Source organism: Centropristis striata, chromosome 22 (genome assembly GCF_030273125.1).
Source record: "Centropristis striata isolate RG_2023a ecotype Rhode Island chromosome 22, C.striata_1.0, whole genome shotgun sequence".
NCBI lineage: Eukaryota > Metazoa > Chordata > Actinopteri > Perciformes > Serranidae > Centropristis > Centropristis striata.
In genome coordinates this window covers 18,840,548-18,856,602 of record NC_081538.1, presented here as the reverse complement: position 1 = coordinate 18,856,602, position 16,055 = coordinate 18,840,548, and the positions used below count along the sequence as shown (strand labels likewise).

The window sequence follows — 16,055 nt, the reverse complement described above, 5'->3', positions numbered from 1 at the left end:
TAGATGGAAGGTGTACTAAACACTTTATTGCAGCCGTAGTTGCTCATAATAAGTCAGGATTGCTTTGGTTGCACTCATGGAGAGTACAGTTAGTGCCAAAAACCCGATTGATCCGGCCACGATGGAGATCATTGTCACATGCTCTGCCCCTGCAAAGAGATGTAAGTTTTCAGGGTGCAAAAATAAACCCCTAACTGTAAGTTAGGCTCGCATTAATGATAACTACAAAGGTTTAAACAAAACTGTATAAAACTGAACTTTTCAAATTGATACAAAAACTATTTAAAGATTGAATCAAGATATGCCATCATACACTTGAAAACCAAAAATAGCAGTATTTGATGCAATGACTGGTCATGTAGTCCATTTTAAACCTGACCAATGCATGGATCATGTAGCAGTGTGTATAAGTATTCTAACTGAGCATGTGCTCAGCTTCCTTGACATAAACTCACAGTAAGATGGTTCAACACCTGGCAGCACCCTCTTGTTGACCACCAGAGGTCCAGCAGACACAACAGCAGCTCGTTTCCTCCCTCTATTCATCCGGGTCACTGATCTCTTGGCGCGCTGCTGGCTGGTGCAATTCTAAAACAAAATTAGGCTCAGTTTGTGATTTTGATCACAATTTATTTGACAGCTTTATTTCACATGAACTACATCAGTTTCTATGCCTCTGCACTGGCAAGAAAAACTGGCCATGGACATTAAGTTTTCCTTCACACAGACATCCGTCCCATTCTCATGAACACAATTTCTCAAAAATGCCATACATTTCTTAAAATGTTGCTAATAATATGTACTTTTCATACTGAAGAGATATTTTTAATGCAGTATTGCCATTTTCCTTAATAAAAGGATCTGCATAGCTCCTCCACTAATCAATACAAACCACCTCTGCGCTGTGGCTGCCTGTGTCAAAAGTCTCGTTTCTCCCTTGCCTCTGAATTGTTGCTTCATATTTGTCTTTATGTGTGCCAAATCAGCTTGCGTGTACTAATGCATCTGTCTCACAATGAAAAAAAGGTTGGTGTCTTCACAGGTGATGTACCATGAGCAGCAGCAGCAGCTGTCCATCCTTTTGTAGCACTCAGAGCCCAACACACAGTCCAACATGTTTAAGTGTGTAAAGTATGAATGACACTAGGCGCTTCATGACCTGTGTAGATAGCCAAACTCACACAGGTCAGAGAAAAGACTGTGAAACACAGCCGGTGAAGACCTGCTTTGAATGTAGACAGACATTTGTTTCCCCGAGTTTATCCCTCCAGGCCCTGCAGACCTAGTACTGTGTTACTGAGTTATTTAGGGTAAGTCAAGGAAGGATTCTGAAACAGCCGATGATACTACATCATCGACAACCCCTAAAGGTCTGTTCTGATGTCAGGTATCCTCAGAATTCTACCAAGGACAGAGTCCTTATGGTAAATTTTCCTAGGATGCTTGTGTGTACTCTGCTTGCCTTGTGCACTCGTACTGCTTTGTGCACAATCTTCTTCTTTGGAGTTTTTGGCAGTTGACAAACCAGTTTAAAGGTGCATTAGCACCATCTACTGGACTGGAGTATGTAGTAGTAGATTGGCCTTTGCGTATAATGGTCTCCTGTGAGTTTTGAAAATGGCTGCCAATGAAGTGGCTACGCAGGATGCTATTTATAAAAAAATATATAGAAATTTAAAAAATAAAAAATACACCCTATATCTGCATACTAGTGAAGGGACAACAAAGCAAATTTGCTTTATTTACGGAGCCCAAGAGATGGCGCTCTTTGTTTAACAAAGGGCTGAAAACACACTCAATTAACATGCCATTTTTTTTTAAAGCCAAGGAAGCCATCTAGTGGGTCAAAAAACAAAAAGCAAATGCTTCACGAAGATTCGCTGTCCCTTCATTACTGCGTACACACACCAGTACACCTCTGGAGTCAGTCATATATTCCATGACCAGCAACCGGCAAGCTCTAAAGAGTCCTTGATGATAGGCCAGGGACTTACTAAACAACTTTAAAGGCAGAGGAAGGTCCACAGTATTACACACTAATGCAATGACCAGCAGATGGCATAGCCTAAATATGTAAACAGGTTATTCATTATGAACATTAAAAGCTCTATCTCAACCTTGAAAATGGCCCTTCAGGTTACCTTTGTGCAGTTGTCTTTATGTCCACATATGTTTGCCAGGCAGTGAATGTAGAGGGGCAGCCTTTTGGGCATGGTGAACATCTGAATGGAAAATCTGCTTCTCTGAGCCAGGCCGTTAGCAGAGAGCCAGTGGAAGGTGTTGTCAACAGCACAGCTGGGGACAGGAGGGTCACATTTGGTATCACTATCACCAAAGTCAATTAAAGCAAAAATGTGAGGTAGGATAAAGTTTGAGATGAAGGCTCAGAGCTACATCATAAACTTTGCCACTTCCTACATGTCATACAAGCACACGTTTTTAAGATGGGACATCATTCCCTGCTCACCATTAAGGCCTCACTAAAAGAATCTGGGCAGAGAGCTGCAATCAGAAGAAAAACATGAAATACAGGCTTTGAAGACTCTTAGGGACTAACAATGTGTTAGAAAAATTGCATGAGGAAACCTTGAAAATTGATAATCTGTCACCAACAGAAAAAACCTCATGCAATTTTTCTAACAAATGGTGACCCTGACGTGATGGGGAGTGGAAGCTGGAGGACGTGAGTATTAAAATTAATTTTTTTTATATGCTTGATCTGAAATTTAACCTGTATTTCTCTTTGGAAATAGATAACAGCCTGAATTATTGCTGATACAACTGACATCCAGACTTTGTTGACAACAGCAGGGTACCCTAATCAAAAGGAAGGTGAGCACAAACCTTTTTAATAAAATCTGTGCAAATTGGCCTAATTCCAAAATTGAGTTGTTGTCAATAGAAAACAGATGTCATAGTTAGAAATACAATACGTCAAGAAGATTTATTGTCTTATAAAAAAAATAAAAACAAATACATTTTTTTATTTTAATTAAAAAATTAAAATAAAATAAAATAAAAATAGAAGAAAGAATTGTCCAGCTCGAAGACAGGGGATAACGGTCCCGCTGTAAGGCCTATTGTTGTAAAGGAAGACCGGAGAGTCTTGCCTAAAACAGGGATCCGCGTTGGAGTCCGCTGTATAAATTGCAGAAAAGGTGGATTACGTGATTTTAATCCAGCCTGAAGACAGAGAATACGGTTCTCTGTGTTGATTTTAAAGGGGGATTTTCTTTTTAGAAAATCCGGCCAAAAATCAGGAGGCAAAGTGTCTCACTGTATTTCTCCAATCAATATTGTTCTAATCAAGATGTTTTAATAAAGACTGTTCTAATCAAGAAGTTTTCATAACATGTGTGTTTATATAATAATCAATCAGAGTAATTAATGAAGGGTTGAAATGTGTGGGCTGGGTCTGTTCTCATAGAGTGAATTTAAAGATCACGTCTGGTGTGTCTACTCTGAGAATTGTCTGTGGGTATTGTGGGAGGTTTGTTTTAAACTATTGATGACTCTGTCAAGATTGTATTTAAAACTGTGTGCGAACTGAGGTAAACTCCCAGGGATTGAGCGCAACAATTCTTATAAATGTTGTAGAAGCTTCTCAGTCTGGTTCATAACACGGGGCAAATGCGTCCAATACAATCTGTGACTCAGCATGTGTGGCAAAGTAATTTATCTGAACATACTGTATATATCATAGAAAAAGGTTCTGCATTTCATTCAGTGGAGTAAAAATTTGGAATGGGATGTCGGAAGAATTAAACACTTCATAGTCAAATTTAAAGAGCATGTCTTCACACAATATAGGGATGAAAATAGGTGTGTAAGATGAAAAGTGGGTGCTGCGTGGGTGTGTGCTTGTGTGTGTGTGGGGGGGGTGGTAACAAGTGGTGTAGGTTAATAATGGTGATAATAAGTTTAAATACTACATTACTATGTGTTATACATACAAAAATATAGGTGGAAGTATCCACACACTGGTCAAGGCCAGTCACTACCCTGTTTGTACTCAAAATTTGGATATTTTTCTTTTAAAAATATACCAAGTCTTACTTTAAATTCCTTTTGCTGGAGATACATCTTAAATTTACTGTTAGTACAAATTTTAATGCAGTACTTGTACATTCTGTTTTTTGTTTTTGTTTGTTTGTTTGGTTGTTTTTCCATTTAAATAAGGGTATGAATAATCCTTACGCCACTGCTTAAAGTTAAAGAGACTGTTTCTGTCTTGACCTTCCCCCAGAAGTTGTTTTGAGCATGTCTGTGTGAGTGAAACATTCTTTAGTATCTGAGTGTGTGATTTCTGTAATGAATGTTGAAACTCTGTTTCAGAGGGTTATACGTTTTTTCACTACATATTTGAAAAGAACTATTCCAGATCTGTAATTAGTACAAAATAATTGGGACACCTGCACAGTCTAATGAAATATTTATGTCCAGTAAAACAGCTTTGCCAGCTTCCATTTTGGTTAAAATTTTACCTGCTCAGTTTTTATTGTATTTGATTTTTACAAAGTCAAAGGTGATTATTTGACTTGTATATGACTTGTATAATAATATATTTGATAAATGTATTCAATATAAATGTGTCCTTGATTTTGAGGCAGTTGTTTTTGTATTCTACTTATTTTGATCATATTAAATATAATCTTTATGTGTATGTAATTCTAAATCAAGAGAATTTTGTCTGTTTCTAATTGACAGGCACTTCCTTTTAAGTTGTTATTAACTCAACTTGTAACATAGTTAGATTTAATTCATAATATTGCGTGCAATCTGTTGCCTCATTTTTATTGAGTAGCTATTGTTTTTTGTTTTTTACAATGTACAGATATATAAAGTGTCCCTACATTTTTTGAGTAAATCTTTTGAGTTATTTTTCAGTGTGGAAAGAAAAAGAGAGGCAGGCAGAGAGACAGAGGCTCCAAGGTCGCCTGGTGTTCTCTCCTTCAGGCCTGATTGTTTTGTTTTTGGAGACACATTTTCTTTTCAAATTAACAGTTACACTCACTCACCTATTCTGACTTTTATCTTTGGTTTATGTTTTGACTGATTGTTTTCCTTTATGAGTTGTGCTTTGGGTGGAGGAGTTTTTTCCTGCTCTGTGTGGAAGAGTAGTATAATCGTAATTGACTGGTGTGCAGAATGTTACTGTAATGTAAACAAATGTTCCCCTGTGAGGCCAAGTGGCGTTACCCCTTTGGGTTTCGTCTTATTTTTTGTTTTACTAGTGCTGTGGTGGCTCTGGTTAGAGCATTTCGTCTCGGGGGCAGATCATGGTCAAGGGGGGGTGGCCAGTTCTGGTTGCTTCACCTCGCCATGAGTTTCAGTGCTTAAATACCCGCCGCTGGTCACCACATGAAGACTAGGGTTGAGATTAGCTAGATAGTAATGGTCAGGTAGTCAGCTAGAGGGGAACATTGTTTACTGTCTAGGCCATAGTGTTTGGCTGGTTGTGTATTGATTTTTTGCACACACCCAAGTATGACAAGTGTTGAGTTATTTTTTATTTTTTATTTTGTTCTTTATTTTTTATTTCTCCTTTTAGTGGAGCTTGTTGGCTTTCTGCACAAAAGAGCAGCTGTTAAAAATAGCACAACATTTTGGCCTTGACGTTGGTGACAAAATTATAAAAGACAGAGTGAAACTCGTCTTGAAGGCCAGTTAAAAAAAAAATAAAAAAAATAAAAGAGGGTGGATTTATCAGAAGTCCCGTCAGCATGTTTAAATGTAGCCCATTCATTATATTGCAAATATATATTTATATAGCAAATTGCAGCCGTTTTAAATGCAGTCTATTTTTACCCCATTGGTCAAAGTTATATTATAATAGATTTTTGAAAAGGCTAAAAGCATTTTTTTTTTTGTGGATGTTTGACTCACAATCTGCCTGAATTTATATTCTTGCCCAACATTTCTTGCAATTTATTCTCCGATACTGATTCACTTATCAGTGTACTGAGATACTTTGTGTTTTATTTTGGTTTCATTTCCACTGAGTGTGCTTCACTAGTCTACAGTAAATGTTTTAAAGGGCCAGCCACTGTGGGTGAAAGGGGGGGCCCCTGGATTTACCACGGTTGCCATGTGTCCTTTTGCTGTACATTAACTGCACTGGAAGTCTCCTGTCCACACAGGTCTAGGAGACATGACAGCTCCAGACAGAGAAAGCTCTGGCAGGGTGCAAGACCCTCCGAGAGTGTGTGTGGCTGAAGGTCATCAAAAGGAAGTGGACAGAACCACGTTTGGGCAAGTCAATATCAGGTTGAAAACAGCTGTGAGAATCATACATTCATGGAAAAATCATATTCATATAATCAATTGTGTTTGACATGATATACTGCAAAAATTTTTTGGATAAATGGGTACAGAAAGATTGCTTTGGATACGGCTGTGTTGTTCTGTTTTGCTCTGCTATCTCTCCTTATAGTGCTCTCTGTTCTGTGTCACCTGGAGCCGAGGGGGAGAGTGGACGGTGGTAATATTATTATTATTATATTATTACTATATTATGTACAGAAATTGACATTGATCAGACAAGCATAGTGGTGTTGTGTGTTGTGTGTATTTCTCATATCTGTTCTGTCTGTGTCTGCCTCATCTCCATGGTCATCGACGGTAAATTTTTTTCCCCATATCAAATGACATTTATTCACTCTGAAATGCATGCTTTGCTGCTCACTGATATTGCTACTATTCATAATTTTGTTTGAGTTGGCCTAATGAATGTTAGGCCAAAAGAGGGAATTGTTAAAATAATTGATTATTTTCTATATTTGTAAATGATTTTATGCTTTATTTCTGCTTCTCTGTTGTTTGACTTCCTGGTGTCTGTCCCTGTGTCTGTCCCTGTGTCTGTCTCTGTGTCTGTCTCTGTTCTCTGTCTCTGTTCTCTGTGAGTGACGCAGGTCACTATCAAAGGTCAAACCTTGAGTGTAATATCTCTCTCTATGCATTTATATTAAGTCAGACAATATGATTTTGATACAATGATTATGTTTGTGCGTTCATTTTGGTTTAGAAACTTTGACTACATACATTTCATTGTCTGTTTCATATTTTTTAGACTTTTAGAATCTATGTGAGACAGTAAAAATCCTTTGGCCCTGTAACACACACTATCTTTGTAAGACAAAACAAGGCAGTAGGTTTTTTGTTGAATGTTCTGGAGAAGAGGCCAGGTCAGGATGGCCTTGTCCGGGGCAGCAAGCAACCAGGTGGCATTGACGTGCCGTTGTATTAATTAAAACTGGCGAATCAGCGATCAAGAGGGCGGAACTTCCTGGAGGAAATCGACCAGCATGTTTTGTAAACAAATGTTAGTATTTTAATGGGTTGAGGGAGAGAGTCGTGGTTCAGACTTCACGAACTGAAACACGTCTGTTTGTATTCAGGGACATGAGTTTTTGAACCCGGAGATCTCTATAAAGTGCACATTTTTTGACGTATTGTAATAAAACTATGTTAAACTGAGAAACTTGGACGTCTCCAGCTCTTCATTTCCTCATCAACGAACTGCGCAGAAAAATGGTGAGGTTTTTTCTGTTGGTGACAGATTATCAATTTTCAAGGTTTCCTCATGCAATTTTTCTAACAAATGACAGACGGAGGTAAAGCTAAGATTTAGCTGATGCATTCAAAAGATGTCTATCAAAACTGAGTTTTAAAACAAAAAGTTGAGTCTGATGAAGCAACAACTGCTTACTACTGCCAACATGCTACTTTATCTGGAAATCTGTCTACACCTTGTACAGACAGGTCAGTTACATTTTCACCTACCTATCCTGCAGAAGAACACCCTGGACAGTGTCCTGTGGGTCGGTGCGCTCAGTGGCCCAGCATGAGTCCACCTGCAGGAGCATGTCTGAAGCAAATGAGTTGTTGGTCTGCAGAGCCACCTGGAAGAATAAGGTGTCCTCCGGCCCCATGGCGATGGCGTCCCTGTAGCTGTAGGTGTAGGACTCATCTGTGTACATGGTCATGGTCAGGCCGAGCTGCAGTGAGGAGTTGAACTCTATCAGGGAGACAGAGGAGAGCCTACAACAGAAGAAAAGCAATGTTAATGTCCTTCATTGTTTGTCTTTTTGCCTGAATTAAAAAAGAAAGTTAAACCATGGTGATGTTATTCTCACCACTCCGTATCCACACTGACTTGAGCGTTGCGAATATAATGGCGTGGGTAGACACATTTCCAAACAACTTTTAGATCCCTTCGGCTGATGGTTTGTTCTCTGGTCAAGGTCACAGTCAGAGTGTTTTGGAATACGATGTGGGTTTTGTTCACCTAGACACACACACAGCACACACACTTTATATTCATTGTTAGTGGTGCCCTGCTTCTCCCTGCTCAGAACCTGTCTCTTAGTAATGAAATGTCTTTTTATAACCAGGCTCACTCACCTGCCTCTCAGTTCCACATTCAGAGGCTTTACGTGATGTTTGGAAGTAGTAGAACATCTCTGTCTCATCCACAGTGCACTGCCCATCATTTAGCCTCACATCAACCTTTCCCCCGATGTGAGAAATCAAGTAGGGTTTTGCTATTCCACCAGTCACCAGTTTATCCAGACACTGGCTGAAAAGGCCTTTTTCTGTTTCAAAACAAGAGACAAAGAATCACACAGTTCCTCTAGTGCCCACTAGATGCTGGCTTTGAGAGAGCAAAATCTGCTTTTAAAGGGAATTAGTAGAGCGCTTTCACAGACATCTTCGGACAAAGACAAATGCACTTTTTGGCATCCTAAAAAACTAATTGGACTGTTGTGAATGGGAAAATGGTGATAGGAATCTCCACAGTCTAATGATTCAGGTGACGGAGGGTTCCACAGGTATGCCACAGATGGACATTGCTTATTTGTACATTCTGGACTGGTTTGAACGTAAAAGACAAGAGCATTCTGGATCCCTTTGTTTTCAAACAGAGGACACAGTGCAACAAGATTTTGATCAATGTTTACTACAACAGCAGTCAGAGACCACAACAGGTTTCTCAACTGCTTTAAATGCGATGAGTGGGTTTGCAGCGAGCAGCTTACCTCAGAAGACAGCAACGACCAGTCTGCAACCAAACCCAGAACCAGACTACACTCGACAAAGAACCAACTCTCCAATGGTGTATCTGTGTAGAAACCCAATGTAAAGTTGGCACATGGTCTTTTGTTCTCTAAAGCCAGAACAAAGACCTTCCCCCACTCCGCCATTGTTGTTTATAGTTTTATGACTCTTGGCTAAAGCAATGTGGCTTTTCTGATCCAACTCAGGGGACGGACGCACATTTAATTGAATTGTCTGTCTATTATCTGTTTCACAGAGTGGTGCCCCATCTCATATCATTTAACAGTGTGTCCCACAGGAATTTATGAGACTATGGAGAGGGACCCGAACTGGGTCTGGGGGCATGCCCCCTGGGAAAAATGTGTACATTTAAGTTAAATGCATCAGTCTTGTACACTTTGAGAGCCAAATGTCAGCAAACACTTGACATAACATATTTCACTGTCGGGGGAGATACTGTAAAATAGAATCCTTATCATCAATCCTTATCCTACCCTGACATTTTTTAAATAGCTCTTAACAGGGCTTTTTATTAGGACATGGGAGTAGCCACTCAGTGGGGAAAAGCAGCTGGCTAGGGGGATCTGGGTGCATGGACCCCTGGATAAAAAAAAAATCTCACATATTCTAATGCTACTACTACATCATATACACTGAATATAAAAATTATTATTTTGAAATATAACATAATTTCTTCTAACTAAGTTAACCTAATGACTACAAAAGCAAAAATCATTTGGTCGGCATCACAAACAGAACACAGTGTTGTCCAGTGTTTAGTGTTACCATGTTAAACTGGTGGCTCACCAGAATGCGTCCATGGTTGCTAGTAGAGTCGGAAGCTTTAATTTTACTGTAATTTAGAATATACAACATGACTCAGTTTATTATTATCTACTACAACAAAGTTACTAACACAAACCATTTGACTGACAGTTACCCATTTAAACAAAACATCAGATGTCCTATGTTTAGTAGGAGGGATTTTTGACGGTCAATAACGTTGATATTGTATGCCAACGTTAGCTGATAAAATTCTAGTTCTAACTACCAATGCTGCTGTTACTGCTAGCAAGCAGCAGCACCAATGACTTGAAACCACAGTAACAGTGGCACCACTAGATAGCTGAAAGCACATATTCATCTGTACTTAGTGTTCCATGTGTTTAGAGAGCATGAAGAAATTCAGAGTAACCTGGAAACCCTCCCACCCCCGAATGGTTTTAGTCCTAGAAAATGGGATGGTGATGTACTTAAGTATCTTGTGGCCAAAATGAGCATTACAAGCACTGACGGTGACACATAAGAAAATACCTTGCTAAAATGTTTTCTTCACTACGGAAGCCCTGAACCGCAAGTGAAGAAATGTTATCTTGTTATTTCGAGATCATATCTCGTTATTTCAAGATAATATCTCATTATTTCGAGATAATATCTCGTAATTACGAGATAATATCTCGTTATTTCGAGATAACACACCTATGTAAAAAAAATATATTAAAAAATAAATAAATAAATGTTTTACTCTCAGATATTATCTCGTTATTTCGAGATACTACGTCGTTATTTAAAGATATTATCTCGTTATTTCGAGATAATAGTAGGCCTATGCTGTCTCAGTGAACCAATGAACCAATATCGATGTTAGCCACTAGAGGGCAGAAGATGTTAACAGACTGCCCATTCAAAAAGCAGCACTTGCGGTAGAGTGAGTGTCCTCGCGGTCGAAGGAAAGACTCAGGCTTAGAATCCAAGTTAGGAGACGTCTGTTTTATTATTGTAATGTAGGCTACTGGCAGGTTTTAGGTGACAATAACAAAACAATAAACAAACAAAACACTGAATTTTAACTGAAAACAAATAACATGAAATGCCTACATAGCTAGGCCCCTGTTGATACACAACATAGGCTACCATGCCTCTCACGTCAGAGACGGTTTCTCCCCCCACTAAAACCCAGTCGGCTATTAAATCACAGCGGTCAAAACCAAATCACGCAAAGAAATCGATTCAGTCATTGACGGAATATTTTACCCCAAAAATAGCATCTGCACATCACACTGCTCTCTAGTGGCTAACATCGATATTGGTTCATTGGTTCACTGAGACAGCATAGGCCTAAGTGTTATCTCGAAATAACGACTTAGTATCTCGAAATAACGAGATAATATCTGAGAGTAAACATTTTTTTTTTTTTTTTATTATTATTTTTTTTTACATAGGTGTGTTATCTCGAAATAACGAGATATTATCTCATAATTACGAGATATTATCTCGAAATAATGAGATAATATCTGAAGAAAAAAAAATTTTGGAAGATTTTTTTTTTTTTTATTCTTATTTTTTTTTTTTTACATATGTGTATTATCTCGAAATAATGACATATTATCTTGAAATAACGAGATATGATCTCGAAATAACCAGATAACATCTCAAAAAAAAATTTCTTCACTTGCGGTTCAGGGCTTCCGTACTTCACAGATGAAAACAAAACAATATAATTTAATCACACACACATTCTTAGGTCATAAACAGAAAAAAACATTTTGATTTGACTTGAATGGATCAGGCTTCGCATTTCATTGTATAAGAGATGTAACTTGAAAACATTTACCATTGCAGACTGGATGTGATGTTGCTGGAGGCTTAATAACTGAGCTCACGTCATAGTAGCCATGTTGGCACACACAGGTGTAGGAGCCCAGAGTGTTGATGCACAGAGAATTATGTGGACACAAAGTTCGCTTGGGGGAAGCACACAGATCTGGACCTGACAATAAGTCACAATAAATAAGATACAGTAGAAGAATATTAGTGCAAATTTCATTAGAGACTTCAAAACTTGTACAAGTTGAGCTGGACATCACCTACCTTCCCAGTGAATGATCCCATCTGTTACAGTTATGTTGCTTGAATTAAGGGAGCGGATGTAATCCAGCTGATCTTCAATAGGCAGAGGCACATCTTCTTCAGTTTTGGTGGCATCAAAAGACATAAAAAGAATGTCCGTTTTGTCCTGCTCATCTGCAGGTTCAAAGGTGGCCAGCTTAACACGGGCTGGCTGATCAAAGTCTTTCAACAGCTCCTGCAGCTGAAGGACACACACAGAAAGATGTGGTGCCTCAAAGATGAGAATTACAGCTGGAGCCATGCTAGCAGCTCTTTGAGGATGTCTGGGCAAAGTGGTTATTTGGGCTAGATGATATCATACCTGCAATGACATCCCTAATTAAACAGATTTCATGTTTTCCATGCTCTCCATCTCTGTTTACCTTGTTAGCACTCTGTTAATTAGTACTTAACAGAGTACAGCTAAGGTTGATGGGAATGGCATTACTTTTGCAGGTGTTTCATCATAAACGAGAGCATTGGAAGAATGTTTTGACCTGATGATGCCAATAGATGAGGAATTAAAGTACCCCTTCAGATACATTGTAAAGTATGTTGTAAGATTTTCCCACATAAAAAGTAAAAAAAAAAAAAGAAAAAACTGGAAGGGGCTGGAAGCACATTTACTCTTCCTCCTTTATGCCCACCACTGCTGCTGCTGCTGCTTCCGTACTAGGTTGACCAGTGAAAGAGCAGTGTCAGCCTGCAAATTGCAATCGGCGGCAGTAGTCTTGGTGTCTGGTCTATTTTCTCAGTCAGAGGAAACACAGAAGAGCATCCAGACTTAAGGATTTTGATTGGCATTTCCATGTGGTGATGTGCCTTATCAAATTGTTCACAGGCATGTGAAGCTCTGAGATCTCAGTCAAGTAATTCCATGAGGTTAACAAATGTTTAGCAATAAAATCAAAGTACTGTTTTTGAATCTTACTCAATGTGGCAACAAAATAAAACTTGACATTAGGCGTGTTTTAAAAAAAAGAAGGGTCAGTGAAAATGCCGAAAATGTAAATACTCAAATGCGCTAAAAAATACTGCTTGATTGAGATGAACAAGTGTATAGTGTTAGTGTATAAATAAAAGCATATATAAAATAACATTGCTCACATTAATACTTGAAACAAACGAAATGTCAGATTTCTGTTGATTTTCAATGTTACTCTTCATCATTTAAGCTTTGACTGGAGCTCATTTCAATTAAGTCCTCTTATTGTGTTCATGGATTAAAGTTAAAAAAAAGAAATCTTCTGACTGAAATTTTATTCACACTACAGCCAAGTCACATGCTGTGTGTGAAACATGTTCCAGGTTACTTGACAGCTGCTTAAGAAAAACTAATGCATAAGAATTCAGCACCAAATGCAGCCATCGCATTTAAATGCTCAACCAATACTGTTTTACAGGACTTTACACAGCTGTTCTATTGCATCTATTGCAGTTTTTTTTGTCTTTTCAATTCATTTTTTTTTTTGCAAAGCTTGTCTTTACTCTCTAAAATAATCAAGCATCTACATAACATGTTTTTATTTTCCTTATTATTTCAAGTAAACCTTTTATATATTCTAACTGCTGAGAGGACCTTCACAGCTTCTCTCAGTTTCCTTTCCTTGTCAAGGAGCTGCAGGTGGCGGCAGCTCGTTAAGAAGAGTAATAGAGCCAGAGGGGATGTTGAATCCTTAGCGTCCAGTCTTCAAATTGCTAACAGACTAACAGTTAGCTCTGTAGCAGTACAGTGTGTATATGCTGCTGCTGCAGGAGGTGCACACTTAACAATCTTTGTTTGTTTACAACAAGCACAGTTAGCGATGCCAGTTTATTCACAGCCTTTCCGCTGTTCATAAACATTGTGATCGTGAATTATTAGCCATGCTGCTTTGTTTATGATCAGCGGCGAACATTGTGCAGTTAGCGCCTGCAGCTGTCGCTAAACGACTAAGCTACAATCGAAAACCGTACGTCACCTCCTGAGTCTCCTAAATCCCTCTGGGGGCCTTTTTGTAGTGGAGACACACAGAGTGAGTGGACATTTGAGAGGGCGTGGCCTGAGACTTTCCCAGCAGCCACTCTTCCCTCTAAAGGAAACACTGCTATTGATCTTATAAGTGGCCTCTGTGAACTCCAAATGACGGAAATCCGTCATAGCGACGGAGAACTTTAATCGATGTGTGCTCTCTTATTTTGCAATGGTATAATAGTTTTTTAAGTTGGAGAGTTTGTGCCACCTACTGCTTATCTTAATAAACCCGCTCCTTATCGTTTACTGGTAGTGGATAGGAAAAAAAGGATTCATTTGCATTTTCTTTTGCGGCTATTCTCCACATTTGATGAAAAATTGAGATACATTTGGATTGAAACCTGGCTATGTACTGGACCTTTACACAACACTGTATCTGTTTAAATCTGTAAATCACTGATCACTTTTCTCCCACCTTATCTTTGAAAATCTCCCCCATTTTAACCCTTGGTTCTGACACGTCGTCCTGCAGATCCTCAGGCAGTGACCAGGGCACGACCATTGTGAGACCCATGGAAAAATCTACAAGCACTTCTACAGAAGCCACAAACATGGAAATACAAAAGGATTAGATTTTTCATTGCAGATAATTAAACAGATCAGTTAAGTCTCAAAAACAGAAAACTAGTAACACTCAAATCAAAAACGGCACACAAGTACAGCTGTCGTGTTGAACTAATGCTACCCACTGACTAACCTTGGTCCAGAGCAGGTCCAGCAGCCCTCACAAGGAATTCTAAGGATGAATTAGATCCCTCAAAACATACGTGAGAGCGTTCAGACTCCCACTGTCCATCACATTCCTCCCACACGTCGAGGACGTAGGTCTTCCCTTCCTCCAGACCCGGGAGACGCAGCTCTGTGTCACTCAAGCGGCTGCTCTGGATAGTGGTGCCGTTCTCCAGAGACAGCTCATATAAAAAGGCCACAGCTGGCTGGTGCTTGGTGCGTGGTATCCAAAGGGCCGTGGAGTCGTTAGATCGATACCTGAGCTCAGACACACCAACAGGTCCTGGAAACACACAGATTGAGGCCATATATGAACAAAAACAGACAACATGGATATGGTACCCATGTGACACCTGAAAAGCCAATAAGGGACTAATTAGATTTATGCTACAAAAATCTAGCCTGGCTAACACCAGACTAATCACAAATGAGATTAGTCTGGAAACCAGCCGTTCATTTCTTCATAGAGGAGGCGTGGTTTACGATCCTCCGGAGCCGTTTATTGGGCGCTTAGAATGTCTATCAAAAGTGTCTGTAGGTAGCTCTTAGCCAATCAGATCAGTTATACCAGATGACGTAGTAGAGCGACAGAAATTGATGTTTGTTGTGTGTGTGTCTGTGAGAGAGTGTTGCTTGCTGCTTTGCTTCTCCAGTTCTCCAGTAAAGATTATTTATTTTCACGCTTTATTCCCCCTCATGTCTTTCAGCCACACACATCCACTGATTTTATGGGCAATAAACAAGCTGCTGCGGGTCTCTCGGCAGCTCCACTGTCCCCCGGCTCGCAGCGAGATCACCGGCGTTACGGTAGCAGGGCTAATAGCTAATAGCCCCGCTACCGTAACACTATTCGAGCGCGCAAGGCAGTCTGGGTATACCCAGGCTAACAAAAATCATAAAAGTGATATACATTTGTCTGTATCAACTTAATGAACAATAATGTGTCATAAAAATGTGATTGCTACAATGCCTATTTCCTGCTCATATTTTTGAATAATCCAAAGATGAATTTTGTCGAGGGAACCAGGGTAATGCAAACTTCTGGCTTCACCTTCAAAAATATGTCATCCAGCAGTAAAGCATACATACATACATAACATACATTACATACATGCTGGGCAAACAAACCTCTTTAGCACTACCTACACTGCCTTTTCAAAGTGGGTTTGGCAGTTAGCTAGTTAAATGTCATTTACCCATATATGAATGCATCAATTAGTTAAAGAGGAACAAGTCATAACTTTTCTATTATAGCACATGCAGAGCCTGGGGCACAGATGATTGGTCAAAAGAAAAGCCATATTTCTGGTCAGAAGGAGAAACACGCCTACTTAACATTATGAAAGACTTGCATATCAACAGGTTT

At 39.2% G+C, this 16,055-nt stretch overlaps 1 protein-coding gene across 3 annotated transcripts in view; it reads right to left on the bottom strand.

Annotated features, from left to right (window-relative positions):
• Positions 1–16,055, bottom strand: part of LOC131960859 (uncharacterized) — a 31,615-nt gene continuing 15,560 nt past the window's right edge. For 2 of the 3 annotated variants that reach the window (XM_059326131.1, XM_059326130.1), the window contains 10 exons: positions 14,658–14,972; positions 14,376–14,494; positions 11,929–12,148; positions 11,672–11,827; positions 8,404–8,594; positions 8,136–8,287; positions 7,783–8,040; positions 2,142–2,295; positions 456–588; positions 1–149 (listed from right to left, as the gene is read on the bottom strand). In XM_059326131.1, coding sequence (XP_059182114.1) covers positions 25–149; positions 456–588; positions 2,142–2,295; positions 7,783–8,040; positions 8,136–8,287; positions 8,404–8,594; positions 11,672–11,827; positions 11,929–12,148; positions 14,376–14,494; positions 14,658–14,972 — 1,823 coding nt within the window. In that variant the 3' untranslated portion in view covers positions 1–24. Of the gene's footprint in view, positions 150–455; positions 589–2,141; positions 2,296–7,782; positions 8,041–8,135; positions 8,288–8,403; positions 8,595–11,671; positions 11,828–11,928; positions 12,149–14,375; positions 14,495–14,657; positions 14,973–16,055 lie in introns of those variants that run through there. The other variant, XM_059326132.1, reaches the window with a different exon arrangement.